This window comes from Ailuropoda melanoleuca, chromosome 17, assembly GCF_002007445.2.
Source record: "Ailuropoda melanoleuca isolate Jingjing chromosome 17, ASM200744v2, whole genome shotgun sequence".
In the NCBI taxonomy this organism is placed as follows: Eukaryota; Metazoa; Chordata; class Mammalia; order Carnivora; family Ursidae; genus Ailuropoda; species Ailuropoda melanoleuca.
This window is the reverse complement of record NC_048234.1, coordinates 31325051-31348142: the sequence shown is the minus strand read 5'-3', so window position 1 is coordinate 31348142 and position 23092 is coordinate 31325051. Positions and strand designations below refer to the sequence as shown.

General features: G+C 34.4%; 1 protein-coding gene across 1 annotated transcript in view; it reads right to left on the bottom strand.

The window, feature by feature from the left end:
• The window catches only part of VPS13A (vacuolar protein sorting 13 homolog A), a 240974-nt gene that overhangs the window by 125707 nt on the left and 92175 nt on the right, over positions 1-23092 (bottom strand). Inside the window, 8 exon segments of the mRNA XM_002925447.4 lie at positions 1435-1538; positions 1618-1734; positions 2440-2593; positions 2804-2863; positions 4343-4422; positions 15569-15725; positions 16098-16249; positions 17680-17761. Of these exon segments, the coding sequence (XP_002925493.1) occupies positions 1435-1538; positions 1618-1734; positions 2440-2593; positions 2804-2863; positions 4343-4422; positions 15569-15725; positions 16098-16249; positions 17680-17761 (906 nt within the window).

Sequence of the window (23092 nt, the reverse complement as noted above, 5' to 3'; positions counted from 1 at the left end):
CTCTCTCTAAAATAAATAAATAAAATCTTTTTAAAAAATCTAAAAAATCATGTACACTGGAATCAAAGTCAAGGAATAGGGAGAGGGAAATGGGGATGGGGCAAGAAGACCAAAGTACAAAACTTTTCATTTTGTAGCTTTTTGTAAATCGACTTTTTTAACCTTACAGATTCATTAGTAATAAAATTAAATAGGAGAAAAAAAGTAAATGCCTTGGGTTACATTATCAGTTCCATTACTAACTACTTGTGTGACTTTTAGTAGATGGACTTATTTATGTGAGCTTTACTTCCTAGACAGGGCAAAGAAAATGCATAATCTACTTCTTAAATGCTTTAGTACTTTTGTTTTTTTCTTAAATAAAAGCAATAGAAGCACATTAATTCATGGCTTCCGGAAAATTTCTTGTTCCTTATTACTATGGACCACACACACTTGATGCTTTGGCACTCTTGTTATCTCACACTAGCAAGCCTAATAAGAAAATATAAAGAGTAAGGATTTTTATTTAACAGAAAAATCAAGTCATCACTGTATCTCATCAGTATTATTGGCTAAACCTCACTTATTTCCTTTCACACTCCAAACTCTAACTTCATGACTCAAGAAGTACCTCAGCCTTTTCTGATCTTACTCCTTGATGTTGTCTTCACTCTCTTAAATATACCATCTTACCTAGAGGCTCAACTGTTCAAAAATTACCTGTCCAACTCTACAACAGTATCTGGACCAAGAACCTTACCGTCTTATACCCAGTACTAATACTGATCCCTTCGACCACTAGCCATCCGTTCAAAGGACTCAGTTAATATTGTGAACAGCTGGAGCGCCTGGGTGGCACAGCGGTTAAGCGTCTGCCTTTGGCTCAGGGTGTGATCCCGGCGTTCTGGGATCGAGCCCCACATCAGGCTCCTCTGCTATGAGCCTGCTTCTTTCCTCTCCCACTCCCCCTGCTTGTGTACCCTCTCTCGCTGGCTGTCTCTATCTCTGTCAAATAAATAAAATTTTAAAAAAAAAAAAATTGTGAACAGCTATACCATAGTAAGTACCCATGAAAATAAACTTAAAAAATAATCTCATCTGTTCAGTCTGACTTCATAACAGTATTTGGAGAAGAACAAAAAGAAAGAAAAAAAATGAAAAAGACATTTACTAACTGCCCCTCCTTAGCCCCCAACTATGTTTCAGGAGCATTATGTAAACTTATTAATGAGATACTTAATCCTCATTTTACAAATAAAGAAACAGAATCTCAGTTTAGGTCACTCAACTGCTAAGGAACAGAGCTAAGATACAAACCCAATTATGCCTAACTCCAAAACCCATCCACTTAATAGCCACATTGCTAAATTCCAACAACTAATTTATATGACCAATGTTTAAGGACAAGCATGTTTAATGAGGTACTATTAAGTAATAGAAACAAATTCATACCTTTTTGTATACGGCTGTCTTATCAGAATCCAAAACAATTATATTCCTTAGCTTTGCATTTACTTCAGTTGCAGCAGGCCTCATAACGATCTCAGAATCAAGCCCTAAGGGAATACAAGAATGACTGAATGGCTTTTCTTCCATTTAATAGTTCTGAATTTATTTTTTCTGAAATTTTATTACCTTCAATCTTAATTTCAGCAATGTTACGTTTCTGATCTTGAATAAAGATCTGTAAACAAGATAATTCTGCTAAAATCTGCCAGGTAATAATATCTTCGTTCTTGGATAGTTTTAAAGCTGCAAAAAAATAATTGTAAAACATAAGGAAAAAGTTTAGTAGTTAGCTCACTACCCTTATAAAGTAACTGAAGTATAAGAAAAATTAATGATAATACTAGAGGAAAATCTGATTTGCCATTCCATTGAAAGCAAGCAAAATAATCTTGTCACTACTCAATTAGGGATTCTAAAAAAAAACCAATCAAACCTAATAAAAACAAAGCCAAACAAATCAGACACAACAAAAAACAGTTCCTAGATGAGACTAACATTTAAACCTAGAAAATTATAGTTTTAAAACCACAAATCATTTGAGACACAATGATTATGAGGTAATACTTCTCATTGTCAAACCTCAACTTTTCATTGTTTAAAAAGTACTTGATTAAAAAACACACTGTGAAATGATTCAAATTTTCTCAGTTCTATTTTTCTAATCTAAAATTATGATATTAAACGCACGAATTGTAATCCAAATCAAATACTAGCACTGTATAATATCTGACTAAAAAGATTAATATGATAAATAAAAGTCACATTTTCATAACTGGTAATCACTTTAAGTATCATTTTCTAAAATTTACCTGGTATATAGTAATCTTTCTAGATATTAATCTAGGCAATAGAATTCTGAAGCCAATATTAGGCATGAATAATAAAGCAAAAGCTAATTTATTATTGATCCACATGGTAAAAAACTTTGAAGCTGAATTTTAAACCTACGCATTTTTTTAACGACCTCTCCTTTGTCTTCAGTCTCTGCAACAGACACTGGAGCTGGTTTTTCTTCCAATTGTGGAAGTATATTATTAAAATAATTTATTGTATTCAGAAGTGCTTCGGTATGTAAATGAATATCCAAAGAGGAAAAGTTCACCTAAAGAACAAAGCTGATTTTAGTAATAGGTCAATAAATATTTGTTTGCTGCTCGGTATAAGGCACTATGGTTTGTGGTATAAAGGACAGAGAATTTATAATATTCTATTTTTATCTTCAAGGATCATACAGTTGTAGTTATAAAAGTTTTCATAATATATTTACTTAGAAATACAGTATCTAATTAGAAAATAAATTATTCATTCATACCTTGATCAGTTGCATAGCATTGTTATAAGTACTTTTCAAGTTGGGTAGATTCTTTTCAGCCTATCCAAAGAGAAAAAAAAAAAAAAAGCAAATCTGTTCGAGTATCTTAGGAAGACATATAGTATACACAATTGCAACTCCATAAGGGCCTTCCTAATTCTTCCTCTATGCGACAGAATTGTCTATCAAGTATCCAAATACTGTGCATTACCTTTAGATCTAGAATGCTTTTGTCATATAAAAGTTATTTAATGCATAAACAAAAACCCTAATATATCTACATCAATAATAGTAAAAATGGTCTTAAAAGCAATAAAATACTCTTTCAGCATTGTTATTATGATCAAGTATTTTTTTTTAAAGATTTATTTATTTGAGAGAGAGAGAGAGCACGCATGAGGGTGGCTCAGGGCAGAGGGAGAGAGAAAACTTTAGCAGACTTCTCACTGAGATGGGAGCCCCATGTGGGGCTTGATCCCAAGACCCCAAGAACATGACCTGAGCTGAAACCAAGGGTCTGAACCCTTATCCAACTGTGCCACCTTGGTGCCCCAATTACTTTAAGATTTTATCATATATTTATTTTAGAGAGAGAAATAGAGAGTACACAAGTGTAGGGGGGAGGGGCAGACGGAGAGGAAGAGAGAAACCCAAGCAGACTCCGTGCTGAGCAGAGAGCCTGAGGTAGGGCTCCATCCCACAACCCTGAGATCACAACCAGAGGGGAAACAAGAGTGGGAAGCTCAACTGACCACGCCACCCAGGTGCCCCTACGATAAAGCAATTATTAAATTAATGTGGCACTTACATAAAAGTAAAAACAGGTCAATGAAAACATGGAATAAATCTTAAGTAGACCCTAGTACATATAAAAACTTAATAAATGATGAAAGGAATATCATAAATCAATAGAAAAGGAATAGAGTCACTGAAACCAGGAAAATGAGGTAAGTTCAGATAACACCAGGAAATCAAATGAAAGACTGATCTCGTATAAAAATAAACTCCATCAAGATTAAAAGGTTTTGGTTTTAGGGCGCCTGAGTGGCTCAGTCACAGTTAAGCCTCCAACTCTTGATTTCCGCTCAGGTCATAATCTCAGGGTCATGAGAACAAGCCCAGCGTCGGGCTCCATGCTCAGTGGGAGTTTTCTTGAGATTCTCTCTCCTTCTCTTTTCACCCCTCTCCCCATCCCCCGTCCGCATGCATGCTGTCTCTCTCAAATACAGTTAAGACTTTAAATTAAAAAAATTTTTAAAAAAAGGTTTGGGTTTTTGATTTAGGTTTTTTTGGCTATCTGATGGAGGGAAAAAAAACTCAAAACTTCATGTCGTTTCTACTTAGAACAGAGGCCTATTATTTTTCTCTATTGTTTATAAATCAAAACTAATAAAGGATGACAAAAAAAAAACCTTAAAATTTTTAGGAATTTTAGAAAACACATTACAATGAAGATTAAGCTGAATCTAACTTACAAAACTTGATTACAACATTACAGAAGTACATTTACCACAGCAAGCATACAAACGAAGCACTCACCTTCACATATTCCAGTGTTAGCAGATCTTCCATTGTATTATCCAGTGTTGTGATCAAATAAATTGGTTTCTCGTTTGCATCTAAAAATGAATTTTTAAATTACTCTTTCATATAAAAAAACCAATGGAAAATAAATATCAGCAACATTAATAAAATATTACTGGAAAAGAAGAATTTCCTGTATCAGTTCTGGGCCTTGGATTCTACCTTACCCAAGTCAGGTCCCTCTCCTCCTTTATTTTAAACTCTGAAGCTGTAATTTCTCCTCACAACTCCCTTCCCATCTCCTATGCCACAATGTGAAACAATCTTACCCTTCTAAACTTAGACAGGAAGTAAGGTAAAAAAATAAATTAAAAAAAGTAGCAATCAGTTAAAGAAAAAACGAGTAATTATCATGAGCAATGAAAGGACATGGAGAGAATTGTGAGCCATTCGTTGAGCCACAGAAATATCTCAAAAGAAAATCGTCACACTCCCTGAAAACCTATTTTTGAGAAGACAGATCAGATATGTGATGAGAAACTAAGTTTTTCTGTATATTAGTTTAGATTAGAGTAAATCCCATTGCCGTAAAATTAGTCTTTACTAGTTGTATTCTTACTTCTGTTTAAAACTTAAGAAAATATTAGGAAAACTGCTGTAAAACAGTATTTTGTATGAGGGCTTTAACTCTATCATCACCAAATTATTTATGATTATTCAAAATCAGTATCTAGATAGTGGAAGAAAGGAATACAAATCAATCATAATACTTCTGGGGGAAAAATGCAACACATTCCACAGAATCTTCCAGATTTAAAAGTTCATTAGCTATTCAGCCAGCTTTCTACTTCAGATGCTACTTGCATTTCAAACCTTAAATAGGTCTTGACTTTTCTCACACATTTATTTATCCACAGAACTATTTACTGATCATTTATAAGAAACTATGCTATTCGCTTCTTCCCACTCCAACTAAAAATACAAAAGCAAAAATGTTACAGAAATAGGGGCAATGGCAACTTTGTATCAGTATTCTGCAAACTAGGGTTTTCTTATCCTGTGCTATTGGGAAAACAAAAAATAAGCATAATAATTAAAAACTGCTATAATACTTCTGGATTGCTGGAGAGCACTATCAAATTGGTTCACTTTTTTTCCAATCACAAGAGCAAATGGTTTCTTGATGTAAAAAAGCATAATAAAGTAAAACTCTGGGGGCGCCTGGGTGGCACAGCGGTTAAGCGTCTGCCTTCGGCTCAGGGCGTGATCCTGGCGTTATGGGATCAAGCCCCACGTCAGGCTCCCCTGCTATGAGCCTGCTTCTTCCTCTCCCACTCCCCCTGCTTGTGTTCCCTCTCTAGCTGGCTGTCTCTCTGTCGAATAAATAAATAAAATCTTAAAAAAAAAATAAAGTAAAACTCTGTATCTGCTATGTATGACAGTTTTCTTAGCAAAAGATAATCCTAGTAAAGTCTACCACACTCATGTTCTCAAGGGCTACAGAACAAGTGTAAAATATGGAACTAAAATGTATAAGTCATATACAATGATTAAGCTTTTAGGCTGCAGTACTTAATTCGCTTTTCTAAATACCAAGACCACATTCAATCCAGGGCTCAAAAAAGGGAAGGGCAGTTTTCATGAGAGTAGTTAAATGACAGCTTTGCCTGGGAGTGAGTTCCCAGAGAGGATGACCTTCTCAAATCCTTCAGATGTATATAGGCATATTCTCTGCCTTTCTTAATTCCCATAGATAGAATTTAGGATTATAATTTTTATCTTCAGTTTAGTTCTGTAACTCCCTCATACTGAGTACCTCAATTTACTGGAGAAAAAAAAAATCCTGTATGAGTTTAAAGTATTTTACAAAATAGCTTCCATTTGAAACTTGATTCACTTATAAACATTAAAAAGCTAACCATCAAAAGAAGATCATATTCTATGACAGCCAAAGTACTTTTACACACATATAAGCAGAATTATTTTTTTTTTTAAGGGAGCTCTACAGCCATCAAGGGGCTTCAACTCACAACCCTCAGATCAAAAGTCATGCACGCTCTACAAACTGAGCCAGCCAAGCACTCCAGATTTATGTGGTCTCAAAAATAAATGGAAAGCACTACTACCTTTATATTTTTTTAAAGCCAATTTATATTAATTAATCACTTTGGACATCAATGGTCTAAATGCATCAATTAAAAGATGCAGATTGCCACAGTGTACCCAAAAAAAAAAAAAAAAAGACCCAGCTACATATTGTCTGTAAGAAACACACTTTAAAGACACATATACATTGACAGTAAATGGATGGAGAAAAATATAGCTGTAAATACTAATAAAAAGAAAGCAGCGATAGCTACATTAATTTTCAAAGAGTAGATTCCAAAGCAAGAAAAGCTATTAGGAATAATGAAAGGTATTCTATAATGATAAAGGGGTCAATTCTCCATGAATACACAACCATCCTTAAGCTGTATGCATCTTAACAACCAAGCTTCCAAATATGTGAGGCAAACACTGAATACCGAAAGGAGAAATAGGTGAACCCGCTATCACAGGTAAAGACTTCAACAACTCCCTTTTCAGAAACGGACAGATCCAGCAGACAAAAAAATCAGTAAGGACATGGTTGAACTTGGTAATAATACTATTAGTCAATGGGATATAATAGATATCTATAGACTACTTCATCCAATAGCAGAATACATCTTCTTAAGCTCCCATGGACTAATCAGCAAGACAGATCACATTCTGGGCCATAAAACACACCTTACTAAATTTTAAAAAGTAAAAATCATACAGTGTCTGCACTCAGACCACAATGGAACTACAAATCAGTTAAGAAATATAGCTGGAAAATTCCAAAATATTTGGAGAATAAACAACACTTCTAACAATACATGGGCAAAAGAAGAAATCTCAAAAAAAAAAAAAAATTAAAAACATTAGAAACTAAATGAGTATGAAAACACACCTTAACAAAATTTGTGGGCTATATGTAGTAAAAGCACTGTTTACAAGGATATATAACATTGAATGAATATATTAGATAAGATATAAATCAAGAACTTAAGCTTCCACCTTAGGAAACTAGAAAAAGAGAGCATAATAAATCCAAAGTAAACAAAAGAAATATAAAAAGTAGCTCGAGGGGCGCCTGGGTGGTTCAGTCATTAAGCATCTGCCTTTGGCTCAGGTCATGATCCCAGGGTCCTGGGATCAAGCCCCACATCAGGCTCCCTGCTCGGCGGGAAGCCTGCTTCTTCTCCCTCCCCCATTCCCTCTTGCTTGTGTTCCCTCTCTCGCTGTCTCTCTGTCAAATAAATAAATAATATCTTTAAAAAAAAAAAAAAGTAGCTCGAAATCCATGAAACTGAAAATAAATCTGTAGAAAAATTAAGAAAACCAAAAAGTTTCTTTGAAAAGATTGATAAAATTGATAAGCCTCTAGTGAGGTTAACTAAGAAAAAAAGAGGACACAGATTACTATTACTAGAAATAAAAGAGGAGAAATAATGCTATTATGAACATTAAAAGGAGAATTAAAAGAATACTATAAACAACTCTGTCCACAAAGGTGATAACCTAATGAAACGTACCAGTTCCTTGAAAGATAAAATCTGCCAAGCTCACACAAGAATAGACAACCTAAACAGGATCATATCTATTACAGAAATCAAGTCAATAACTAATAACCTTCCAAAAAAGAAAGCACCATGCCCCGGTGGGTTCAGTGATGAATTCTAATAAATATTTAAGGGAAAATTATACCAATTCTCTAGAATCCCTTTCAGAGTATACAAACAGAAGGAATGCTTGCTAACTCATTCTATGAAATCAGAATTACCCTAATACCAAAACAAACACAAAGGCATTACAAAAAGAAAAAAAAAAAAGGAAAACTACAGGCCAGTAACTCTCATTAATACAGATACAGCAGCTAACACACACACACGCACGCACACACACACACACACACACAAATCCTCAACAAAGTATCAGCAAACTGAATCCAACCACGTGTAGAAAGAAATATGCTCCATGACCAAGTAAAATTTATCCCAAACTGCAAGATTGGTTCAACATTTGAAAATCAACTGATGTAATCTATGGCATCTCTAGGCTACAGAAGAAAAACTACATGATCATTTAAACAGATGCAGAAAGAGCATATGGCAATATCCAAAGATTCATGATAAAAACTCTCAGTAAATGAGGAATAAAGAACTTCCTAACTTGATAAAGAGTATCTTCTAAAAACCTACAGCTAACTACTTGCTTAACTGTAAGAAACTCAAGGTCTTCACAATAAGGAACAAGATGTCCTTCTCTTCTTACTGATTTTCAACATCATAACTGTGTCTGTAAATGCATGAAGAAAAGAAAGGTAATTCTTTTATTTTTGCAAAAGGCATAAAATTGTCTTTGTTCACAGATGACATGATCATCTACATAAAAAAATCTGAAAGAATAAAAAAAAAAAAAAGCCCTCATAGAACCCATAAGCCATTAAATCAAGGTTGCAGGATACAAAGTTAATAAACAAGTCAAATGCTTTCCTATATACCCAAACTGGCTAAAGAGAATTTGAAATTCAAAACACAGTATCATTTACACAGTCTTTTCAACAAATGTTGATGGACCAAAAGGACACCCACAGGAGAAAAAAAAAAAAAAAAGTATCTAGACACAGAGATTATACCCTTCGCAAAAATCAACTCAAAATGAACCACCGATCTAGATGTAAAATGCAGAGTTATAAAAATCTTCAAGATAACCACCTAGGAGAATATCTAGATACCCTCATTTTGGCAACGACTTTCTAGATACAACAGCAACAGGACCCATGAAAAAAAATCTCATAAATTGGACTTCATTAAAATTAAAAATCCTGCTCTGTGAAGAACAATGCTAATAAAATGAGAAGACCAGCCACAGATGAGAAAATATTTGCAAAAGACATATCTGATAAGGGGCTGTTATCCAAAATACACGAAGAACTCTTACAAATTATCAAGAAAAAACCAAACACCATTAAAACAACAGATCAAACACCTTAACAGACAACTCGCCAAAGAAGATCTACAGAAGCCAAATCGGCATATGAGAAAGATGCTCTAGGTCATAAGGGAAATACAAATTTTAAAAAACCAATGAGATACCACTTCATACCTTATTGGAATGCTCAAAATCAAATACACCAACATCAAACATTGGTGAGGATCTGAAGCAACAGGAACTCTCAGTCATTGCTGATTGAGAATGCTACACGGTATAGCCCGTTTGGAAGACAGCTTGATTGTTTCTTACAAAAGTAAAAGTCCTCTTTCCATATAACCCAACAGTGATGTTCCCTGGTATTTACCCAAAGCAGCTGAAAACTTACACCCACACAAGAACCTTCATACAGATGTTTATTGCACCTTTATTCAGAACTCTCAAAACTTGTGTGCAACCAAGATGCCCTTTAGTAAGTGAATGGAAAGATAAACTGTGGTACATCATCATACAATGGAACATTATTCAGTACAAAAAAGTGAGTTATCAAGTAATGAGAAGATACAGAAATACATATTACTAGCTGAAAAAGTCAGTCTGAAAGGCTATATATGGTATGATTCCAGCTATGTGACACTCTGGGAAAAGGATAAACTACGGATACGGTTTAAAAAAAAAAAAAAAAAAAAAAAAGCTCCATGGTTGCCAGGACAAGGGACAAGACAGAAAAGAATGAAGAGGTGGAATAAGGAGGATTTTTAGAGCAGTGGAACTGTGTATGATAATATAATGCTCGATACATGTCATTACACATGTGTCCAAAACCCTTAGAATGCACAGCACCAAGCTGAACCCTAACAGCAACTGTGGACAGTGGGGGTACTATGCCAGTGTACACCAACTGCAACAAACGTACTCCTCTATGGTGGATGGTGATAACGGAAGAGGTTGTGCATGTGAAAGTACAGGGGGAAAGCCCTATACCGAAACTGTTCAGTGGCACTGTAAATCAAAAACTGCTCTATAGTTAACTAAAAAATTTTAATGTCATTTCTAACCATATACAATGTTGTTCTGTTACAAAGAAGCTTTATAAAATTAAAATTAACCTACTCAGTTCTCTTTTTTAAATTGAGCATGTCACACATAACACTATTAGTTTCAGGTATAAAAAAGAATGATTCATTATTTGTATATATTATGAAATGATCATAATAATCTCGTTAATATCTGTCCTCATACATAGTTATGATTTTGTTTTTCCTTGTGATGAGGACTTTCCAGATTTACTATCTCAGCAGCTTTCAAATATGCAATCTGGTATGTTAACTATAGCCACTATGCTATACTTTGTATCCTCCTGATTTATTTCATAACCGGAAATTTTTTTATCTCTGGAGCCCCTTCACCCATGGAACTGCACTCCACCACTACTGCCTCTGGCAACCACCAATCTTCTATGTACCTATCAGCTTGGATTTTTTTTTTTAATATTCCACATATAAGTGAGATCAGACGGTATCTTTCTCTGACTTACTTCACTTAGCATAATGCTCTCAAGGTCCATCCGTATTGTCACAAGTGACAAGATTTCATTCTTTTTTATGGTTGAATAGAATTCTGTTGTGTCTTTGTGTATGTGTGTGAATAAGATAATCACATTTTTTATGCATTCACTCATTGACTGCACATCTTGGCTATTATAAATAGTGCCGCAAGGAACATGGAGTACATTTATCTTTTTGAGTTAGTGTCTTCATTTCCTTTGGGAAAATATCCAGAAGTGGAAGTGCTAGATCATATATTTAAATTTTTGAGGAACCTACATATTGTCTTCCATAATGTCTGCACTAATGTACATTTACAACAGTACACAAGGGTTTCCTTTTCTCCACAGCCTCGCCAACACTTGTTATTTCTTGGTTTTTTTGAGAACACCCATTCTGACAGGTGTGAGGTCATATCTCATTGTGGTTTTGAGCAGCAGTTCCCCAATAATCAGTGATATTCAGCATCTTTTCATATACCTGTTAGCCATCTTTAGGTTTTCTTTGGGGGAAATGTCTATTCAGATCCTCTGCTCTTTTTTTTTTTAATTGAATTGGTTTTCGGCTATTGAATTGCAGGAATTCTTTATATATTTTGGGTATTAACCACTAATCAGATTTTAATTTGCATGTATCTTCTCCCACTCAGTCAGCTGCCTTTTCAATTGGTTGATGGCTTCCTTAGCTGTGCAGAAGATTTTTGGTTTAATGTAGTCCTACTTGTTTATTGTTGTCTTTGCTTTTGAAGCCAGATCCAAATAATCAACAAAAGACTAATGTAAAGGCACTTACTGCCTATATTTTCTTCCAGGAGTTTTATGGTTTCAGGTCTTCCATTCAAGCCTTTGATGCATCTTAATTTTTGTGTATGGTGTAGGATAGTAGTCATAGTCCAGTTTTATTCTTTTGCATATGGGGGCCCAGTTTTCCTAGGACCACTTATTGAAGAACCTATCCTTTCCTCATATTATATTCTTGACTCCTTTGCCAAAAGTAATTGATCATATATGAATGGGCTTGTTTCTAGACTATTTGGTTCCACTGATCAATGGGTTTGTTTTTATATTGGTACCATAAAGTTTTATCTTTTTTTTTTATGTTTTTTTATTATATTATGTTAGTCACCATACAGTACATCCCCAGCTTCCAATGTAAAGTTCGATGATTCATTAGTTGCGTGTAACACCCAGTGCACCATGCAATACGTGTCCTCCTTACTACCCATCACTGGTCTATCCCATGCCCCCACCCCTCTGAGGCCCTCAGTTTGTTTCTCATAGTCCATAGTCTCTCATGCTTCATTCTCCCTTCTGATTACCCCCCCCTTCTTTATCCCTTTCTTCCCCTACCGATCTTCCTAGTTCTTATGTTCCATAGATGAGAAATCATATGATAATTGTCTTTCTCTGCTTGACTTATTTCACTTAGCATTATCTCCTCCAGTGCCGTCCATGTTGCAGCAAATGTTGAGAATTCGTTCTTTCTGATAGCTGAGTAATATTCCATTGTATATATGGACCACAACTTCTTAATCCGGTCATCTGTTGAAGGGCATCTCGGCTCCTTCCGCGATTTAGCTATTGTGGACATTGCTGCTATGAACATTGGGGTACATATGGCCCTTCTCTCCACTACGTCTGTATCTTTGGGGTAAACACCCAGTAGTGCAATGGCTGGGTCATAGGGTAGTTCAATTTTTAACTTTTTAAGGGACCTCCACACTGTTCTCCAGAGTGGCTGTACCAACTTGCATTCCCACCAACAATGTAGAAGGGATCCCCTTTCTCCACGTCCTCTCCAACAATTGTTGTTTCTTGCCTTGTCTATTTTTGCCATTCTAACTGGCATAAGGTGGTATCTCAGTGTGGTTTTGATTTGAATTTCCCTGATGGCTAATGATTTTGAACATTTTTTCATGTGTCTGTTAGCCATCTTATATCAGTAGCACAGATAACTTCATAATGTATTTTGATATCAGGGAACATGATGCCTCCAGTTTTGTTCTTTCACAAGACTATTCTGGGTATGTGGGGTGTTTTGTGGTGGCATACCAATTTAGAATTTTTTTTTTTAGTGAAAAATGTCATTGGAATTTTGATAGGGATTGCACTGAATGTGCAGATTTCCTTTGAATAATATGAACACTTTACTCATGTTAATTATTCCAATCCACAAGCATGGATTATCTTTCCATTTATTTAATTTTTTTCTTCACTGTCTTATAGTTTTCAGTATACAGGTCTTTCACCTCCTTAAATTTATTCTTATGCATTTTAATTTTTTGATGGAATTGCAAATGGAATTGTTTTCTTAACGTCTCCTTCTCATAGTGTATAGAGACCCAAAAGAATTTTGTATTTTTCTATCCTACAACATTACTGAATTTACTGATTAGATCTATCAGCACTTTGGTGGAGCCCTTAAAGTTTTTTATATATATATTATCACATCACCTGCAAATAGTAACAGTTTTACTATTTGGGTCGACAAGAATTACTGCAGATATTGACAATTTTTTACTGAGTCAATAAAGAAAAGGAAAAAATTTTTTAAATACCTTAGGACCAATGAGAACATAAATACAATACACCAAAATTTATGAAATGCAGCAAAAGTATTTCTTAGAGGACAGAGCACAGCAATAAATGCCTACCTCCTAAAACAAGAAAAAACTCAAATGAACAATCTAACTCTATACTTCAAGGAACTAGAAAAAGAACAAATGAAACCCCAAATTAGAAGGAAATAAAATATCAGAGCAGAAATAAGGAAATAGAGACTAAAAAAAAAACAATGGAAAAGATCAATATAACTAACAGCTGGGTCCTTTCAAAGATAAGCAAAATGCACAAACCTTTAGCTAGATTCACCAAGAAAAAAAAGAGAAGGCTCAAATAAAATCAGGCATGAGAAAGGAGACATTACAACTGACAACCACAGAAATACAAAGGATCATAAGAAACAATGAAAAATCATAACACTAACAATTAGACAACCTAGAAGAAACAGATAAATTCCTCGAAACATACAACCTTTTTAGGCTATTATTAATAATCAGGAAATACAAAATACACATGGACCAATTACTTATAAAGAAATTGAATCAGTAATCAAAAACCTCCCAACAAACAAAAGTCCAGGACCAGACTGCTTCACTGATGAATACTACCAAACATTAAATGAAGAATACTAATCTTTCTGAAACATCTCTAAAAATTAGAAGGAAACACTTCCAAACTCATTTACAAGTCAAGCACTACCCTGGTACCAAATCCAGCCAAGAATACTATAAGAAAATAAAATCATAGGCCAATATTTTAGAGGAACATAGATGCGAAAATCCTCAACAAAATATAAGCACAATAAATTCAACAATACACTGAAAGGATCATACACCAAAAACAAACAGGATTTGTTCCAAGGATGGTTCAACATCCACGAACATATCAATGTGATATACTACATTAACAAAATGAAGTATAAAAATATTATGATCTCAATGGCTGAAGAAAAGCATATGACAAAATTCAACATCCATTTACATAAAACTTTCAACAAAGTGGGTAGAGAGAGAACATACCTCAACATAATAAAGACCCTATATAACAAGCCCATAGCTATCATACTCAATGGTGAAAGCTGAAACCTTATACTCTAAATCAGGAACAAGAAAAGGGTGCCTACTCTTGTCACTTTTATTCAATATAGTACTGAAGTCCTAGCTAGAGTAATTAGGCAAGAAAAAGAAATAAAAGGCATTCACATTAGAAATAAATTGTCTTAATCATTCCATCAACCATATACAATTATCTTACATGAATAAATCCAAAAACATAAAGGAATATACATAATACCCTCTTCTAAAGGCCTAACACAGTAAATGGAAGTATTATCCGAGGTATCATATAATTTATCCGTTATGATTCTGGGACATAAAATGTTTATGGTAGACAAAATAATGCTATGACCTGACACCCAAGAATATCCATATTATGTCTCCCTAACACCTGAGAATATGTTCCCTAATATGGCAAAAGGGACTTTGCAACAGTAATTAGGTAAAGAGGAAATTAGCCTGGATTGAGATCAGAGATGACAACATGAGAAGGATCTATCACCCTGTACTGGTTCTGAGATACAGAAAACCAAATGCAAGGAATTAGAGAGGCCTATAGGAGTTAAGGCCAGCCCTCACCTAATAGGTAGCAGGAAGCGACTTAAACCACATGGAAACGAGTTTTGGCAATAACTGAATGAGTGAGGAAATGGATCTTCCCATAGAGTCTCTATATAGGAACTCCAATTGGCACCTTGATTTTTACTTGCTAAGACTTATGTCAGACTACTGATTAATAGAAGATAACAAATTTCTGTGGTTATACGACACTAAGTCTGTGGTAAATTGTTACATGATATCAATAGGAAATTAATTCAGCACTGTAGTACTAAGTTAGATTTAAAATTAAACCAGGACTATTTTATTTTCCTTTATGAAAAAAATTATCTTCATTTTGTCTTTGATCTACCTTCCTAGACTTCCAAGTATAAGATAAAAACTGAAGACCAACTCATAATATAATATTTCTTTGAGAATGTTTTAATAAATGTACTGATTTAAAGCCTAGAGAATTTTAAACTCTCTAGTAGGGAGTCAAACAATAAAAGTTTATTACTTTAAAAAAATTGAGATGCTTACCAAAGTATTCTGGGCATTTTAGGCAGAATTCTTTCAAAAAGGCATTTGCTTTCAAATCAAATGTTCTAAGTTCAACATCTGTGCCCAATCCTAAAACATCAACTTCTACCACAGGTAGTTCACAATCTCCAACAAGGTGATAAAACTGAATCAAAACCTAGAGAAAAGAGAAAAAAGAAACTACCATTACCAAAATAAAAAATTATTTATGCGGATGGTGGTTATAAATGGACATATAAGGTATACATATGATCTGTATTTAAAATGTAGGATTTTATATCACACACACATTTATGTTGTACAATTAACTTTTTAATAAATATGTATCAACCCTATATACGACTAAATAACTTTTGATTAAGAAAATCTTCAAAGAAAGGGGAAGAAAAATCACATAGTAACATCTCGATTCACCTTAAATTGGATGAAACAGGAGTACATGTTAGTAATGAGACTATAGAAATACACTGAATAGCAGCAATGACTAACAATTTAAATAAGCCATATTAATTTTTACCATGGTACATACCTCTGGCACTTCAAATCTTATTTTATACTGAATCATATTTTTTGAACAATCCAGCTTTTGAAACTTTTTCTGATAACTTTGAACTTCAGTGGGAGATTGAAGAGGTTCGTCCAAGGGACTACATGGTGCATCAAAAAATTCTTCCTCTGAATCTAAATAGTACAGAACACTGTTTAATAATGAAAATGACTGATTTAATAACATAATTCTTCTGAAATAAATATGAATATTAATACACTAATGGTCTAAATATTTCAAAATCTGAATTTAAAAGATGAGAAAATAGAATAGAGATTATGTCCAAAAATAACATTTTTGATGACAAAAAATACATAAAATTTAAAGTTCATCTTTAGACTAATGAACATTACCTTTTAAAGTCATTAGTCTAATAACTGCAAACAAAAATTTTATTTTTATTTTTATTTTTGAGAGCAAGAGAAAGAGAGAGAGTGTGCATACACCAGCAGGGGGTGAGGAGGAGCAGAGGGAGAGAATTTTAAGTAGGCTCCATGTTGGGCTCCCCCAAACGTGGGGCTTGATCTCATGACCCTGAGGTCACGATTTGAGCTGAAATCAAAGTTGAATGCTCAACTGACTGAGCCACCCAGGCACCCCACAAAAGAAAATTTTATAGCCAGTGCCAACGATTACATGCAACATGAATTTTCAAAGGAACACAGTAATATGATGCTCTACCTGGGTAACAAAAATAGAACTGAGCTACAAAATCTGTACTATTAAAAGCACAAAGCAGGCCCTGAGGTTCGGATGAAGAAACTGAGGTCAGTCACTATGTCTTTCGTGTGTGTGTATATGTGTCTATGTGTGTGTATACGCACACATATAATTTCCAGAATTTGCTATCAAAAACAACTCCAAACCATTAAAAGAAGATTTAAAGTAAACTAAAACCAACTGAAGTATATCCCTAACAACCAAAAAGTGAATTTAGGGTAGATGATCTCACAAACATCTCCAACCCTCCCCTTAACCACACAGAAAGAAAAACATTCTCTAGAAAACCTAAGATTGGCATGGTAACTTCAGTTACTTAACATTTAGCAATTTTGAAAGCCTTAAAAATAGAAAAATACATTTACTTTTCTTCCCAATGTGGCCAAGAAAAAGCAGATATCTAATGTCAAAATATTTACCAGTTTTCATGTGTGAATGTAGGTATTAAGGCTTGATTTTTTCATTTAATAATAAAAAAGGAAAATAAAAAAATAAAACTAAAATTTTACTATGATAAGATTCTCCAAATAACTAAGTAACATTATAAATTATGTATCAATACAGTTTCATAGCAGCTCCTAGCTCAAAGGAGGATAAAGAAGATTAACTTGCTAGTGGATTTTGTGAGATTATGAGTTTAACTTTTATTTACCAAAAATTCCTGCTGCAAAAGGAACTTTAAGGAACATTCCAGTTCTATTATCTTAAAGGAATTTTAGTGAAATTTTCTGGAAAATATATACATATCAGCTATTGCCTGCAATTTTTTGTATAGTCTCAAAATGAAAATCATATTCATAATACATTTTAATAAGAAAAACTTCCTAAACCAGTTTCATTTTACCATCATCAACACATGGAAGTTCCAAGAAAGGAAGCACTTTCTGTGAAATCTGTGATGTTCCCAAAGAAGTAGACCTTTGAATCTGGAAGAAAGTAATTCAGTGTTAGTTAGCACAAAGATTTTTATTCAAAGTCCTAAGACAATTTTGACAAAAACAAAAAAAAATCTCACTTTGAATGAAGAAAAAGAAATCCAGTCTGAATTAGGAAAGTAAATTATAAAACACAGGTTTAAAGAAGTGGTTTTACAATTTCAAGGCTAAATAAAAATCATAGAACTGTTATATTAATTTTCTTGTTGACAAGCTTTGAGAAGGAAAAGATCTTAGATACAGTGTTAACTCAATGTCTCACTAAATAAGAAAACCATCTCAGGACATCCACAGGAAATAACCAGTCCCACTATTTAAAACCTACAGAGTTGGGAAGTTTGCAATTTCACTTTCCATTTTTTGAAAAATATTTCATTAAATTGTTTTTACTGCTTTGAGAAATATAGCACATAAAAAACATATAATGCAATTTGAAATAGTAAGAAAAGACATACCTGAATCTTCTACCCAGGCCAAAAAACCAAGCAGTACTATACCCCTACCTAGAAGCATCTCATGTGATCCTCCTTGATTATATTCCCTACAAGTGATCATGATCTCACTTTATTTTTTTTTTTTACCTCCTATGAATGATTCTTTGACATGGTTTATCCTCTGCTGCTTTCTATACTGTACAAAAAGGGAGTATTAGACATTTTCCTATGACATTCTTCTACAAAACAATGAATTTTATCCATATTGATTGTTCACTCATTCTCACTGCCTGACTATATTGCATATTTGATGAATAAACCACTACTTATTTGTCCACTACACTGTTGATAAATATTTGTATTGTTTACAGATCTTTTGCTTTTATTCATAGTGCCACCATAAGCATCCCTGAACATGTCTCCAGGTGCACATGTAAGATTATCCAAGGTGTATTTATCAAAGAGTAGAATTGCGTATGTTCACCTTACTAAGTAGTATCAAACTGTTTTCCCAAGTAGTACCAACACATTAAACTAACATCAACAGATAAGAGTTTGCATGGCTGCATAGCCTCGTAAATGCTTAGTGTTTTCAGACATTTTAAATTTTGGCAATCTTCCTGGCAATTTCACCTTAGCTTTAAAAAGAATTTCACAAATGCGTTACGGTTACATGTCCTATCACAGGTTTGTGGGTTGGGTTTGTCCTTCTCCAAATCCTATTTGTTTTTGGGAAGACATTTTTACTGAGCATAAAATGTTTTGGGAAAACACTTTACATAGGAGTACAAACTAAGTATAAGGTTCAGTAAGTTGCCATAAAGAAAACACAACCAGGCACCCAAAATTCAGATCTAGGAACAGAACATTACTATCAATCAATTAAGTTTAAATGACTATACTACATCCTTTTCACATCAAAGAACTGAGAACTACTGACAACTAAGGCTGGGTCTGCTGCTTCCATCTGCCAGCTGGCTGGCAGGAAAGGAAAAGAACTTTCATTTTGGTGAAGGAAGATGCTGGGTGGGATGACAGCGAAATCTAGAATAAAAACAAGCTGGCCCAAGGTGTCTTACAGGCTATAAACAGGGTTCATGGGGTTTAATCACAGTGCCATTTTTTTGTTCAAATGGTTTTAAATTACTGGAATGCACAATTTTTAATATGCAAATAAAAAGTTTTAAAATCTGAAAAAAAGGGCACCTAGGTGGCTCAGTCGGTTAAGCGTCTGCCTTTGGCTCAAGTAGTGATCCCAGGGGGATGGAGCCCTGCATCAGGCTCCCTGCTCCTTGGGGAGCCTACTTCTCCCTTTGCCTCTGTCTCTCTCTCTCATGAATAAATAAATAAAATACTTTCTAAAAAACTGAAGAAAAAAAAAAAAAAAGACAACAGGTAACAAGTATTGGAGAGGATGTGGAGAGAAAGGAACTCCTGTGCAGCGTTGGTGAATGTAAATTGGTGCAGCCACCACGGAAACAGTGGGGAGGCTCCTCAGAAAACTAAAACTAGAACTACCATAATCCAGCAATCTCACTTTCCTAGTTTTTCCAAATGAAATGAAAACAGGATATCAAAGAGAAATCTGCACTCCCATGTTCACTGCAGCGTAATAGCCAAGATGTGGGAAACTATCTAAGTGTCCATCATACAGATGAATGAATAACAGCATGGCATTTATAAACAATACATAAGCATATACATATTATATATACACACAAACATATTTTTATATATATAACATAAATTACTCAACCATGAGAAGGAAGGAAATCCTGCCATTTGTGACAACATGAATGGAACTTGAGGGCATGATGCTAAGTGGAATAAGCTGGACTGAGAAAGATACTGCACAGTATCACTTATATGCAGACTCTAACAACAAAAAGTCAAACATAGCAACAGAGTATAGACGTGGTTGCCAGGGGCTATAGGGTGGAGGAAATAGGAAGCAATTAAGTAAAAGGGTACAAACTTCCAGCTTTGAGATGAGTAAGGCTGAGGATCTAATGTAAACTATGGTGACTATACAGTCAACAAAACTGTACTGAATAACAGGAGTCTGCTCAGAGAGCAGAACAAAATGTTCCCACCAAAAACAAGTATGTGAAGTAAGGGATGTGTTAATTCACTAGACAGGTGAAATCCTTTCACAACATACACATATATTAAACCACCACAATGTACACATTAAGATTTTATAGTTTTATGTGTCAACTGAACCTCAATAAAGCTGAAATAAAAATTAAGAAGAAAAACAAAATCTACTGTACAAAGTGAACAAGGACATCCAGCTTCAAGAGATATTTAGGTGTTAAAATCTTTCAGACTTGTGACTGAAACTCTGAGACAAGCCAAACAAGCATCCATGAAGGGGTGATTCTTTGTTTAAAAAACTTTTCTTTAGCTGACCTATGAAACCCCTTCAGGTTAAATTAAAACTCTTAGTAATGATCTAGTCTCTGGTACTGAACTTTCTTAGGAAACTTGGGAAAAGTGGAAAATAAAGTCCCTGCAGATTAGGATGTCATTTATATAGAAAGCATCATGAAAACAGCAGAAAGAATGTCAGCTGTAGGGCTGTAGATTTGTTTAAAGACAGAGAGAAAGGGAAAAAGAAACCTGAATTCAAAATTTGGCTCTGCAAGCTAAAAGCTACAAGGCTTTATGATGTTATTAGCAAAGTATTTAACCTAAGAGTCTGTTTCCTAGGCAAAATGACTGTTAATACTTAACTTGCTAGACTGTGGTAAGGACTGAAGATAGTAACTATGCAAAATCTAGAGGTGGGCTAGGTGTTGAATATAAATAATTAACAGATGACTTTATACAGTAATCCTTAGCCAAATGTGTGGCCTGACACATAACAGAAATTCAGTATAAGAATTATTACATAGTTATTCTCAGCCTATTTTTATATAGGCATTTGATTTTAAAAAGAACATGTAGTGTAGATCATAGGTTTGACAGCCTTATGATATACAGATTAAGTCCAGGGGATGGGAGAGAGAAGAGTCCTTTTAAGCTTCAGTGATAACTAAGAATGAACCTAACACTTACGCAAGTACTTTTCCTAAAACTTAGAGGCATTTAAAAAGGAAACATAAATAAAAGTGTAAAATACGGTATATATTATGCCAGAAAGGACTCAGAAGTGCCGTCAACATAGCATAAAACTGATGGAAGAACCAGACTCACAAGATGGTCCCAGAAAAATTCTCCTTAACGTCTAAAGAAGGGGATACAAAAATTAATTAATTAATTAAATAAAAAGTACTTACCATGAACCCATGTAGTAAATAAGACATTATAGTATTAGCGAAAGGATAGATACAAATCAAAGCAGTATCACTGGAGTAGAAAAGAGCCAGAAAACAGGCTCAACTCAATGGAGAAAGAAAGAGTTTTCAACAAATGAAACTGAAAAAACGAAAAATACAAATGTACAGAGTAACTCATCACAAGCACCTCTTAAAAATTTAACATAAAACGGATCATGGAGCTGAATATAAAATCTAAAACTACAAAATTTCTAGAATAAACACAAGAAAAATCTTCTTGATTTTGTGTTAGGCAAAGAGTTCAGAGATGGGATATAAAAAGCTTCATCCATAAAAGAAAATACTGACAAAGTGGATTTCAACAAAACTTAAAACCTCTGCTCTTCAAAACAAACTTAACAAAAAGCTCAGCAACAGATTATGAAAAAATATTACAAAACACTTCTGTTTTCAGGGTTATGGTACAACATGTCAGCATCTCACAGGGTTTGATGAAGTTCCTTATATTATTTTTACAATTTTTCTGTAAGTTTGAAATTATTTCAAAAGAAAAACGTTAAATGTGAAAAGAAATGAAAATTTTAAAAAAGAGAAAAACATGAATGGATTTTAAGATTTTATTTATTTATTTGAGAGAGAGAAAGAGCACAAGGTGGGGAGAGTGGGAAGAGGCAGAGGTAGAAGGAGAAGCAGACTCCCCGCTGAGCAAGGAGCCTGATGAGAGACTCGATCCCAGGACTCTGATATCATGACCTGAGCTGAAGGCAGATGCTTAACCAACTGAGCTACCCAGCTGCCCCAAATGTATATTTTCTTTTTGAAATTTTCTTCATAAGAAATAAGGTGCATAAAAGAGAGAAATCATGAAGGAAAGCCTAAATAACCTTTTTTTCTAGATTTCATTTATTTGTCAGAGAGAGGAAGTGAGAGGCAGACAGAGGGAGAAGCAGGCTCCCAGCTGAGCAGGGAGCCCAGTGCAGGACTTGACCCAGGACACTGGGATCATGACCTGAGCCAACTGCAGATGCTTAACTGACTGAGCCACCCAGGTATTCCACCTTAATAACTTTGAATATGTAAAAAGCAAAAGCTTTGGTATCCCAAAAATAAATGAATCCAAGAAAAAAAAAAAAAGAAAAAAGTTTTTAACAGACAAACAGCAACAATTTCCTTAATTGGAAAACCACAACACAAGACAAACATAGCAGTTTTCAAAAACAGAAAGTCAAACACCCAATAAAAATAAACTTAAGAACATAAGTCCATGTTACCTGTAAATGCAAATCAAAACCAGAATATAACATTTTTTCATTTAATAGAATAAATCTTAAATTGTTAATACTTAAGACTAAAGAGAACAGAGAAACAAACATTCATTTACTGCTGGTGGGACTATAAATTAGTACTCAATTTAAAAAAGAAAATTTGGAAGTTGGAGGTTAAGATGGCGGAGGAGTAGGGGACCCCTTTTTCAGCCGGTCCCCTGAGTTGAGCTGGATAGGTACCAGACCAGCAGGAATATCCACGGAATCAGCCTGAGACGCAGGAAGATACATCTGGATCTCTACAAATGAACATCTCCAGCGCTGAGTATCGAGGTACGAAGC